The sequence below is a fragment of the Anabrus simplex genome, chromosome 12, assembly GCF_040414725.1.
Source record: "Anabrus simplex isolate iqAnaSimp1 chromosome 12, ASM4041472v1, whole genome shotgun sequence".
Lineage (NCBI taxonomy): Eukaryota > Metazoa > Arthropoda > Insecta > Orthoptera > Tettigoniidae > Anabrus > Anabrus simplex.
The window spans coordinates 24,473,984-24,487,152 of record NC_090276.1 but is presented as its reverse complement, the minus strand read 5'-3'; the positions used below and the strand labels follow the sequence as shown (position 1 = coordinate 24,487,152).

The 13,169-nt window shown below is 38.2% G+C and overlaps 1 protein-coding gene across 2 annotated transcripts in view; it reads right to left on the bottom strand.

Annotated features, from left to right (window-relative positions):
• The window catches only part of LOC136884226 (uncharacterized), a 36,926-nt gene extending 24,690 nt beyond the window's left edge, over positions 1-12,236 (bottom strand). Inside the window, exons 1-4 of one of the 2 annotated variants that reach the window (XM_068229778.1) lie at positions 12,143-12,236; positions 11,797-11,899; positions 11,520-11,639; positions 10,899-11,171 (exon numbers count right to left, since the gene is read on the bottom strand). In XM_068229778.1, coding sequence (XP_068085879.1) covers positions 10,899-11,171; positions 11,520-11,639; positions 11,797-11,888 — 485 coding nt within the window. In that variant the 5' untranslated portion in view covers positions 11,889-11,899; positions 12,143-12,236. Of the gene's footprint in view, positions 1-10,898; positions 11,172-11,519; positions 11,640-11,796; positions 11,900-12,013 lie in introns of both variants that reach the window. The other variant, XM_067156286.2, reaches the window with a different exon arrangement.
• Positions 12,237-13,169: the final 933 nt, after the last annotated feature.

Below are 13,169 nucleotides of genomic sequence, written 5' to 3'. Positions count from 1 at the left end.
CTATTCTATCATCACCATAAGACCTCACTGTGGCAGTGTGACATAAAACAGAAATTTAAAAAAATAAAAAACTAATCTCCAAGAGAAATTCAGGATAGTCTTGAGTAGTGGAGTCCCTTGAGAACATTTTTTTTTCTATTTGCATTACATCGCACTGACACAGATAGGTCTTATGGCAACGATGGGATAGGAAAGGGAAGTGGGAGGGAAGTGCCCGTGGCCTTAATTAAGGTACAGTCCCAGCATTTGCCTAGTGTGAAAATGGGAAACCACGGAAAACCATCTTCAGGGCTGCCAACAGTGGGGTTTGAACCCACTTTCTCCCAGATGCAAGCTTAAAGCTGCGCGCTCCTAACCCTTGAGAACAATGGTTTACATAGAACCAAAACCAAATATATCGTTTTTATAAGTTTGACCCAACTAAAAATTGCACATCTAATGGTATCACACTGCTTAGAACAACAAATCCCAAGTACCTTCGATCTGTTACCTTGGACGATGTGAAGATAGACACAGATATTATACATAGAACAATCATAGCCTGGAGCACACGGTGCACACTAACTGGAGTTTATAGAACAAAAGGCAAAGTTTACAAAGCAGCCATGAAAACTGCCATGGTGTACAGCAACGAGGTATGGTTGGTTTAAAAAAAAAAATCCACAAACAGAAACATCACACTGTGGAAATGTGCATGATGTGAAAGGGTTGCAGGGTCATACTTAAAAATGAGGCGCAACAACTATATCCAGGATAGAATAAAAGTAGCACTTATCATGGATAAACTATCAGAATTTTTTGTTTGTTCTGGATAAGCTCGAAAACTACTGGACCGACTGAACTGAAATTATCATAGGATATAAACTTCATGGTTTTGATCCATACTGAATTGTCATCATAATAATAATAATTAAACTTATGTACGGATGTGGCGACCCCACCGCCCAGTGGGAAACCACTGCAATCAGCCACCCGAGTATTGGCGGGAAAACCATAATGTTTGAGGGGTATGGAGGAAATGCCTACTCCCAGTCCTGAACAACTAGGATGGATCACCTTCCCAGATCACATCTGGGATTGTAACTCCTGACCACGGTCAGAACATTGGTCAACGATCAGACAATCAACTTATCATGGACCGTCTTTTAATGAAAGAATCAAACCAGCTTGGACATCCAACATTCTAGACCCGAGCAAAGACACCATTCGGATACGGTGGGGTGTCACATAGAAGATCATGGCGAGTCGGAGCACCTGAAAGCCCAACAGACGAACTACGGATACAGACAGACTTAAATTCAGTAAACCAAGAAAATTCTCTTTCTTTGCAACATTAAACATCAATTCAATAATGAAAATTGGGAGGTTGAAACACTTAACTGATGTCATGGATCAACACAGGATTCTAATCACAGCCCTACAAGAACTTCGGAACACAGATCAGGACCCATTTGAATCTGGGGGATATCGTCTTTACAAAGGACCTCCAGGAAAGAGAGTAATGAAAAATGTTCCCCAATTTGGAATGGGATTCCTGGTTCATACTAGCATATTAGATTCAGTGGAGGATTTCTCATCGAACTCATCAAGAACTGCAACCTTAACTATTAGAATAGAGAACAAAATATATACACTGATTAATGTCCATGCGCCAACAAATAAAAAAACAGGACAAATAAAGAGGAAACTGAAATGTTTTGGGAGGAGCTTGACCAACTGATTTCAAATATCCCTGACAACCATGTTAAAATTATGCTTGGAGACTTCAACGCGAAAATTGGACAAGAGAGAAAGTATCGCACAGTGGTAGGTAAATGGCCAGCACGCAAATTGACAAATAGAAATGGTCAAAGATTAATTGAGCTTTGCACAGACCATGGGCTTATTCTTGAAACCACAAGATTTAAGAGAAAACCACACAAATTAATGACCTGGAAATGCCCTAATGTTAAACTGGGTGAGTTTCAGATAGACCACGTAGCAATGGATAAATACCATACAGAAATTAATGTCAAAGTCGTTCGTGGGGTGGACATTGATACTGATCATTATATTTCAAAGATTAAAATCAAGTTAACCCCAAGAAAACATCACAAACCATCTAAATTCACTAGAAGGAGGAAATATGACCCCAGCTACTTAATAAATAATGCCGTGTATACAGAGAGATCCAAAACACCTCTAAGCAACAAACTGGAAATGATTATTGATAAACTAAAAAATATTGCCGAAGAAATTGCTCCTATAAAAAGGAGAAAGAAACACGCCTGGTGGAATGAGGAATGTGATATGGCAATACAGAAAAGACACAAAGCATGGCTAAATGACCAACAAAAGAAAACGGCACAATCTCGAGATGAACTAACTATTGCTAGAAGGCAAACAGCCAAAGAATCAAACGAGACCATCAAAAAGACACGAGACTATTACAGGACATTTAAACAATATCAATCAGGGTATACTCCACCTACACTCATGATGAGAAATAAACAAGGACAACTAGCACACAATAATCAGGAGAATGCCAAAATTCTAGCTGATCACTTCAAAGAATTACTAAATGCTGAAGACCCAAAAGAATACCTAGAATTTTCACCTGATCCAAAAAATAAAACACGCGTAGACAAAGTTATTCCACCAGATTTCCATGCGGTATTTCAAGCGATTAATTGGCTCAAGAACAAAGCTGCAGGAGAAAATCAAGTGGTTGCAGAGCTGTGGAAGAATGCAAATAACCAAACACTTCAAAACCTACACAAACACATCATAGACATATGGAACTCTGAAAAGCTGCCTACAGAATGGAATACAGCTATAATTCATCCAATACACAAAAAGGGGGATAGACTCCAAATAATTACTGAGGGATCTCTCTACTTGATATCACATAAGATCCTATCTAGAATTATCCTCACGAGAATTCAAGAACAGCTTGACCAAGAACTTGGAGAGTATCAGGGGGGATTTTGACCTGGAAGAAGTTGTTCTGACCAAATCATTAGTCTTAAGTGGATTATGAACCATCAAAGAATGAGAAACAAAAAGCTAGTTATCACTTTTGTTGACTTCAAGAATGCGTAAGACAGTATTCATCGTGAGTCATTACTTAAAATCCTTAAAGAATTTGGGTTACACCAGAAACTCAATCTCGTTGGTGTTACCCTTAAGAACACTAGAGCAAAAGTTAAATTCCGAGGAGAGTTGTCTGAATCATTTGAAATCCGGACTGGACTTCGACAGGGGGATGGTCTCTCACCAATACTGTTTAACTGTGCATTGCAGAAAGTCATGCGAGAATGGTCTAAAAAATGTCAGCCAAACATCAAGATTGGCAAAAATATCAAGCTCAATCGTCTAGCATTTGCAGACGACCTTGCGCTACTTGCAAGTAGTGTGGAAGAGGCTAAACTCCAAATTGAAGAATTAGAACAAATAGCAGCAAAAATTGGATTACAAATCTCCTTTGAAAAGACGGAAATGATGCCATCCTTCAAAGTGGAAACATCACCTATCACATTGACTAATAACAAACAAATTAAGGTTGTTAATAAATTTAAATATCTTGGAGAGATTATAACTTGGAACTTAAAAGAGAAAATATCAGTTGAAAATAGAATTACCAAATTAAAACAAGCACAACACATTACTTGGCCAACCTACAAGAAGAAATCTCTCTCGATAAATGCAAAATTTAAACACTACAACTCCGTTATTAAGCCTGAAGCAACCTATGCTAGTGAAACCTTATTCAATTTGAATACGAAATCAACTACAGATAAATTACAGAAAATAGACAGACGAATCATTAGAACAATTCTAAACAAAAAACACCAAGTAGATGGACAATGGCGATTACTACCTAATGAAGTTGTATACCAGGAGACTGAGTCTATAATAGATACAATGCGGAAAAGAAGAGTTGCTTTTTTCTGTCACATATTACGACTACCAGAGACTAGGATACTCAAACATTTATTCAACTACTTTTGGAAAAGTAAAACTAAAAATCAGTGGTTCAAAGAAGTCCAAGAAGATTTAAATGAATTAGGCTTGACAATTCAACAAATTGAAAACAGAGAAGAGAAGAGGATCCTGAGAAATAACGACGTGAGACTTAAACTGAAGACCTATACACGCAAACAGTACAACATAACTGACGAAGAACGGGCAGCCAGGTCAGAGAGAATGAAACATTTCTGGGAACAAAAGAAGAAACATCAACCAAATTTGTAACCAATATTCATAAGACTTGACTGTATATAGATTGATTTCAGTGCTCCAATGTGGGCGTAAATAAAAAAAAAATAATAAAACTTATGTCGTAATGGTCTACCTTTTCAATACTATATTATGCAATGTTTAAATTACATTTCTAATCTAGGAACTAGTTTCAGCTGTGGCTGGCCATCATCAGCCTTAATGCGAAACTGTACAAACACATCCAATAACTAAACAAATGTACAAACACACAAAAACTACATTAAAAAGTGTTAAAAACATCTCGGATGAACTATGTACACAACGTGTAAAATATGAAAAAATTAAAATCAGGCTCTCAAATTCTTAGATGCATTGCATCATGTTAAAATGTTCCATTAGTGCTTGTTGTTAAAATATTACGAAAATGCTGAAAAGTTCCTCTGTAGGTCATTGTCAATAGTTGAATCAAGGGCAGGACATGAAGATACGGTTAAATAACGGGCACATTCTTAATTTGTAGCTGGTATTACAAGATATTAGAATCATTCCGTGTTGACGGTTTTCACTTTACAAAGGTGAAAAAATGAGTATCCTCCTAATTCAATACATCATATATTCCATCATTAGGCAGAGTAATCAAATTCAAACATGTTTCGGCTCGTTTGAGCCATCTTCAGTGAAAAAGGGAGTTGAAATAATTTACATAATACAAGCTAAAAATGCCAAAAAACATAATGAAGGAACAAATGAAAAAACAAAAGAGAGCCTAGACAGAAACAAAATTAGCACAATATACAATATTTACATCATCATGTGGAGCAAGAAACAACTCGCTGTGATAAAATTCAGTGAAACAGGGGTTAATACAAAACATAATTGAAACTAAAAACTGTGTTAACCTAAGAAGGAAAAAAAATGAAAACAAATGATACAGATGGAAATGAATAATAAGTGCACATAGTGAGGTTTCAGACCTCTTAGTTTACAAAATATTGGTTTTCTAACAATACAAAATAGGACGAAATCACTGTGTCGAAAATTCAGGTAGAAAATCTATCTTTGTAGAAATCCATCACATCAAATTGGCTAGGAGGGGAGCGAAAAAGTTTGAGAAACCAAGCCTGACATAACGTGCAGTCGTAAAGACTGTGACAAGGAAAAACACAGATGAAATTTAAAGCTTCTCAAAGTAATGGTCTCGTTCGTGCAATCGAGTCTAGACCGTTTGAGAGGACAACTACCTCCTAAACACCACTGGAACTTCATTGACGGTTTTCACTAGGTCACTTACAGTTAACCATGCATCTGTCATCTCCCTAACACAGCTTCTCAATTTTAATGTCGCGGCCCTTCCGACCTTTTATAATAAGGCAAACCAACCAGCCAACATTATGAAACGATAATCAAGAATGGGACCGCTAGATTGAGAAGACTTTGAGAATGCTGCTATTCTAAAGCTTTAAATTTCACTTGTGTTTTTCCTTGTCACAGGCTTTTCGCCTGCACGTTATGTCAGGCTTGGTTTCTCAAACTTTTTCGCTCCTGCTCCCTTCATAGCCAATTCGAAGTGATGGGTTTCTACAAAGATAGATTTTCTACCTGAATTTTCGACACTGATTTCATCCTGTTTTGTATCTTTACAAAACCAATATTTTGTAAACTAAGAGATCCGCAACCTCACTATGTGCACTTATTGTTCACTTCCATCTGTATCATTTGTTTCATTTCTTTTCTTCTTAGGTTAACACAGTTTTTAGTTTCAATTATGTTTTGTATTAACCCCTGTTTCACTTAATTTTATCGCAGCAAGTTCGTTTTTGCTCCACATGATGATGTAAATATTGTATATTGTGCTAATTTTGTTTCTGTCTAAGATCTCTTTCGTTTTTTCATCTGTTACTTCATTGTGTTTTTTGGCATTGTTTAGCTTGTATTATGTAAATTATTTCAACCCCCTTTTCTCACTGAAGATGGCTCAAACGAGCCGAAACATGTTTGAATTTGATTACTCTGTCTAATGATGGAATATTTGATGTATAGAATTAGGAGGATACAATCATTTTCTCACCTTTGTAAAGTTGTAGCTGGTAGACATTCACAATTCAATGCGGTGTCCATGAAGTTAATCTGAATAACTGATAGACAAAATTAATGAACTGAAGGGGAGAGAGTTGGACAGAATGGGAGGAGCTTTAATATAAGGTACTCAGAACACGTTAATGCTGCTGTAAGACAGCATATGCATGACCATAATCACAAATTCAGAGAATAAAACAAGATATGGAAATTCTCAAAATCATCAACAAAGGACCCCTCATTAATGTTACAGAACGCTGCTTCATACATATAGATCAATATTTTAACCCGAATTATAATCTTTAATGACATTTCAGAAAAGCCAAAAATCATGCCAGAGATTCTTGATAAAATTATATTGAAGAAGAAACCAAAGATCAGGATTTGTGAATTGGAGGAGGATAAAAGAATGACATTCCAAGATTGGATAGAAAGGAAGTTGCCAAACACGGAAATACAAAAAATACAAAATGGAGAAGAAGAGTGGGACAATTTAAAACAGACATTTGTGGAAGCAGCAACTGAGATGTGCGGGGAAAAAAAAAAAACAAAGGTTAAGGGAAAGGAGACAGTGGTGGACAGACAAAATAAAAAGGAAATAAACGAAAGGAACAAGGTAAGGAAAGAAATGGATAAGGAAAAGCAGAAAAATATCAGAGGAATAAGATAGAATGGTTACATACGGAATACAAAAGATTGAAACAACAAGTAAAGAGGAGTATCAAGGAAGAAAAGGAGAAATGTTGGAGAAAGTTTACCAACAAAATTGAGCAAGATAGTTGAGAAAATCAGAAACTATTATACACAGTAATAAAATCGAAAATAAATCAAGAAAAAATCAAGGCATTAGAGAGAGAAGATGGATCCATAGTACATGACGAAAAGGGTCTTCAGAAGGAGATGGTAAAGTACCTTGAAAAACTTTATAATGAGTATGACTGCTCGGATGAAGGAGATAAGAAAATGGAAATAACAGATGGAGAAAAAGAAGAGAACCCATTAACATGGTTGGAACTTGAAAGGGCAGTGAAAGCAATGACCAACGGTAGAAAAGACGAATTCAATGCTGATATGATTAAGGCAGCAGGAAGCATTGGACTACAGTGGCTATACCGAGCCCTCAATGCCATATGGAAGGATGAAAGGATACCTGAAGATCAGCAACAAGGAAGCATTGTACCATTGTTCAAAAAAGAAAAGAGGAAGAAATGTGAAAATTATAGAAGTATAAACCTATTATCACATGGGCTAAACATAATGGAATAAGTCATAGACAAAAGACTGAGGGATGTAATAGAAACACAGAGGAAGAACAATATGGCTTTAGAACGAATAGTACCGGGCGAGTTGGCCGTGCGCGTAGAGGCGCGCGGCTGTAAGCTTGCATCCGGGAGACAGGTGGGTTCGAATCCCACCGTCGGCAGCCCTGAAGATGGTTTTCCGTGGTTTCCCATTTTCACACCAGGCAAATGCTGGGGCTGTACCTTAATTAAGGCCACGGCCGCTTCCTTCCAACTCCTAGACCTATCCTATCCCATCGTCGCCATAAGATCCATCTGTGTCGGCGCGACGTAAAGCCCCTAGCAAAAAAAAAAAAAAAAAAAAAAAAAAAGAACGAATAGTGCGAACGATAATGGAAAAACATCTGGAAATCATATTCGTATTTTGGATTTGGAAAAAGCTTATGATACAGTTAAGAGAAAACATGTATGGGAATGCCTACTGAAAAAATAAATGTACCAAAATCATTAATTAACAAGATAAAAATGTTGTATCATGAGAATAAAAGCAGTCTATAAGTGGGGAGTGATGACTCAAACATTTTATACACAAAAAAAGAAAAAAAAGAAGTCTCGAGCAAGGAAGTGCACTGTCGCCATTATTGTTTATTATATTGATGGATGAAATCACAAAACGTGTAAAACAGAGTTTCAGTAGTGAAGAAGTGAATGCTTTGGTATTTGCAGATGATGTGGTAATTTGGGAAAAGGGAGAAAAGGAAGTACAAAGAAGACTGGACATTTGGAATGAAAATCTGAAGGAGTTTGGAATGGTAATTAGTAAAAAAAGAAAACTGTAGTCATGCACTGTGGAAAAGAGAAAAAGAGAAGCCAACTGAACATGGACTGAGAATGGTTAGAAAATGTCGAAAAGTTTACATATCTGGGTAGTATTATTAGTGGAAGAAATACAATCAACCCTGAAATTAATAACAGACTAAGTAAAGGTGCAACATCTTATCAAGTCAGAGAGCTTTTATGGGATGATAAAGTACCCAAGGGAACAAAATTAACATTATACAGGGTTATTCACCTAAGATGTTATACGGAAATAACTTCTAAACCATTAAATATATCTGCATTCTGTTTTCATATTCGTAAATGGTACCTAGGAGCTTGTAAAATAATGTGCAACGTATTCTCATGCGGTGATTAATAACCGAGATATTGATGCTAACTCCATATTTTTAAATAGAACAGCACAAATTCATACAGCTGGTCTAAATGTTTCACTGCGTACAAGTTCAAATATGTATGTATTTTCAAGATCGGGCAGTTTTTGAGACATCAACACGAACAAAATTAGCTGTTTTGCATGCTGCATCAGACAGCGTGAAGTAGGGCATGGAGATATTGACGCGCAAGCAGGTTCTTGGGTGTGATTCCAGCCACAGAAGGGATACCAGGAATGTAAGCATATCACACATGTGATGGGTTTGCGAAGTTTGTATGACAGGCGAACTCATGACAGGACAGAGAGGTGTGATGTTTTTAAAAGGAATGAAATAATTACTCTGACTTCAAAGGAACATAACGAAAGCTATAATTGTCACAGGTTTGAGTGTACAGTACATACTACTGTATGAATTGAGAAATAAACATAATACAGGACACCAGAGGAGCTCCTTCTAGAAAAGAAAATGAATAATGTCCGAATAATCTCCCTTCTCCGTTGTGTGTTCGCCAGTCATACAATAATGTTACACACCCAGGGTATGATACGGTACATCACATTGTGTGTACAATAATTTACAATACATGCCTGGTATCCATTCTGTAACTGGAATCAATCCCAGGAAACAGCTTACGTGCCAATACGTCCTTGGCAGACCGTACGCTGCCTGATGCGGCACGCAAAAGCCTAAATGCGTTCTTATTGATATCTCAAAAAGTAAGTGTCCAATTATGAAAATACTTACTTGAATTTGTACGCAGTTGAAATTTTAGGCCAGCTGTATGCATTCCTGCAGTTCCATTTAAGAATATGGAGTTAGTATCAATATCTTGGTTATTAATCACCCCATGAGAATAAGTAGCACGTTATTTTACAAGACCCTGGGTACCATTTACGAATATGAAAACAGAATGCCGATATCTATAATGGTTTAGAAGTTATTTCCGTGTAAGATCTTACGTGAATAACACTGTATAAACAGTATTTCATACCAATTGTAACATACATACTAGAAATGCTGGTAACTAAAAAGAGAAAAGTAAGATCCAAGCAGTAGAAATTAAATTAACTTTTTTAGAACATTCAAAATATTAAAATCAGAGAAGAGCTAAATATAGAACCGTCAGCACAAAACATACAGAAAACAAGACTGAGATGGTTCGGACATGTAAAAAGAATGAGAAAGGATTGGGTAGCAAGAGGGGAACTGGAAAGAGATGTTAAGGGAAAGAGACCAGTTGGAAGACCAAGAAAAAGGTGGATGGATCAGATCTGGAAGGACATTAGAAAAGATGGATTGGATGTGGTGGAAGTAATGGAGCAGGAAAAGTGGAAGGACAGAAAGGAGTGGAGGAGGCTTGTTAACCACACCCGGGCGACTGGAGTGGGGCATTGATGATGATGATGATGTCCCAAATCTGCACTGACCCCGTGGTGTAGGGGTAGCCTCTTACCTGGAGGCCCCGGGTACGATTTCCGGCCAGGTCAGGGATTTTTAGCTGGATCTGAAGGCTGGTTCAAGGTCCACTCAGCCTACATGATTAGAATTGAGGAGCTAACTGATAGTGAGATAGCGGCCCTGGTCTAAAGAGCCAAGAATAACGGCCGAGAGGATTCATCGTGCTGACCACACATCACCTCATAATCTGCAGGCCTTCGGGCTGAGCAGCGTTGCTTGGTAGGTCAAGGCCCTTCAGGACTGTAGTGCCATTGGGTTAGTTTTATGTCCCAAATCTGGGCAATTTTTTCCATACATCAAGTAAAATAATGAGTAAACAGTTGGTTCTATCGGACTGCTCATCAGGAATACCATTGCAAGCAACAATTTCTGTGGTATGGGCATGTACTCCATAGCAGTGAAATCTCAGCTGCAAAGACCGCCCTACAAGTGAACATGAATGTCAGCTGACCTAAAACACGCTGGTTTAACCGGACAAGAGATGAGATGCATCTCACAAAACTCAACCTAAGGGACGCTATGGATTGACTGAAGTGGAGGAAACAATGCACGAATACAGACCTCACATAAATGAGAAAAATGTCATGATGATGGTGATGATAAACCATTTAACACGTATGGTCTGCTGAATTTCTGCCACTTTGAAACAAAATTACTTAAAATCAAAAATGAAATGAATCCTTTCTGCTAGAACTTGCAGTTATCTTACCTATATTCTTCAGCACTCCAGTCAGGAGTTTGAACAGCTCTTTCCCTGGCAGAGGGCAGGTCACATTCAGTATCCCTTAATACCACTTGCCGCTGCTGCTGTTGCTGCTGCATTTCACTATTCTTAGGCCTAGAAACTGAGCTTGAAGGTTGCTCCTGTCTCTCTTCATTCCTGGGCTTGCACACTGGACTTGAAGCTCTTGACACAGCCTGAGGACCTTTCCGGGCTGATTTTTCTGATTCATAGCGTGCCAACAAAGCCTTATGCTTCAACCTGGTGATGATAAAAGTAACAATAAACTAGCTTTTTAGTATTATTTGTAAAATATTGTGACTAGCACTACAATATTTTAAGAAATCACGTTCATGTATAGATAAGGATTTTCTTGCAAAGGAAGGCTTCTCACAATAAAAGTTATTTAAAGTTACTTATGATAGGCCTATATACTTCTCTATGTTATCCATGAGCTAGAATGCTGTTAATTTGGTGGGCAACAGAAAACAGCAGTCAGTGATATGGAACTGTGAGGTCCCTTACGTCTACACAACTTCAAAAGTTGACTGAAGACAAAATTACGTCTAAAATGAACTGAGTTAAGTATAGGGCTAGTTAAATACACACTTGTGAGGTGGCAGTACAGCCCCATCATCTTCATCATCGTCATTATCACAGTCACACTTCTCATCAGTCAACTGATACGACCAGTAGTGGTCAGCTTGGTTTACAGAACGCCGGCCTTCCCTGAAAAGTAAATTACCGCTCACAAATTCCATACATTATTAATTATTTCATGTGCATACCAAACACCAATCATTTAAATAAAAAACGTATTTTTTTACACTTGACATGAACCAAGAACTTCGTGGAAATATAACAAAACTGTTAAGAAAACACTAACCTAAATTTCACGTTATCTTGCCATATCTGCTTCCTGAGCTCCTTTGGCAAAAGATGAAATTGCAGCCTGTATTCCGATTTTTTATGGACCATTTCTCTGACATCTACAACACAAGAGAGAAAAATTCTACATTTTTTTCATGAATGGTTAAAACAGTTGTTTAAGCATATTTCAACCGTGCATAAACCACAAGAACCGTCTTGTGAAATACACTTACAGCTTACAAAAACACGCCCTTTAGCAAAAGTTCATATCATATTTAAGTACTGGATCGACGAAATGGCTTACGCTAATTAATTATTAATTACAAATGATCCACAAAGTTATCACAAAAAATACAGCTCACAGTAGAGGATTTAGGTTATGTTACAAGTGGTTACAACCATGTGTGACGTGTGATGCCTTGCGAAGTTGCGAATTGCGAGGCGACGGTAAAGCGAGTATGATCCACTGCCTACTCGACCTGTATTTTCTTCTACCCATTCACAACACTTATTATCGTTTATCTTAAAGGAAGACTTGCTACGTTACGAAATATTATTTGACAGGTTATGGAGAGGAGGATGCGATTTAATCTAGTTCAGAAGAGGGATATATCACGCAAAATTTGTCCGCTAGGAAGCGTATTACATATATTGGTATTCTGTGGTATAACATGAGCGTAATGGTTATACTTCTTCCGCACAGTCTCTCGGGTATTCTGGAAGAGTTCGGGTCTTGCAGTGTGAGTGTGTCTATTTCTTCTGTGATTGACTCGTGCAACAGAGTCCTTCTGCGATTTTCCGTCGAGGATGAATTCCGACCACTGATCTCTATACCTGGATGGCTGGTAGCTTGGGTAGCAGTAAGCCGAATAGAAGATGACTGGCGCAGTAAGATGGCAGTGAGCGCACGGTGCAGTAGACCACGAGGAGCGCGCTTGCTTTGTTTATGCTTACTTCAGTTACGCCAGGGCTCTTGATTGTAGTTCCACGAGTGTTCTGTGCTTTGTTATTACAAAGTAAATAGTAGTGTATTTTACGAATTTAGGTTCGTTGCCTTGTAGTATACTTGTGGATTACAAGATTCAATTTAAATATGTATGTGTTTATCTGAGTCCGCCTCTGTGGTGTAGTGGTTAGCGTGATTAGCTGCAACCCCCGGAGGCTCGGGTTCGATTCCCGGCTCTGCCACGAAATTTGAAAAGTGGTATGAGGGCTGGAACGGGGTCCACTCAGGCTCGGGAGGTCAACTGAGTAGAGGTGGGTTCGATTCCCACCTCAGCCATCCTGGAAGTGGTTTTCCGTGGTTTCCCACTTCTCCTCCAGGCGAATGCCGGGATGGTACCTAACATAAGGCCACGGCCGCTTCCTTCCCTCTTCCTTGCCTATCCC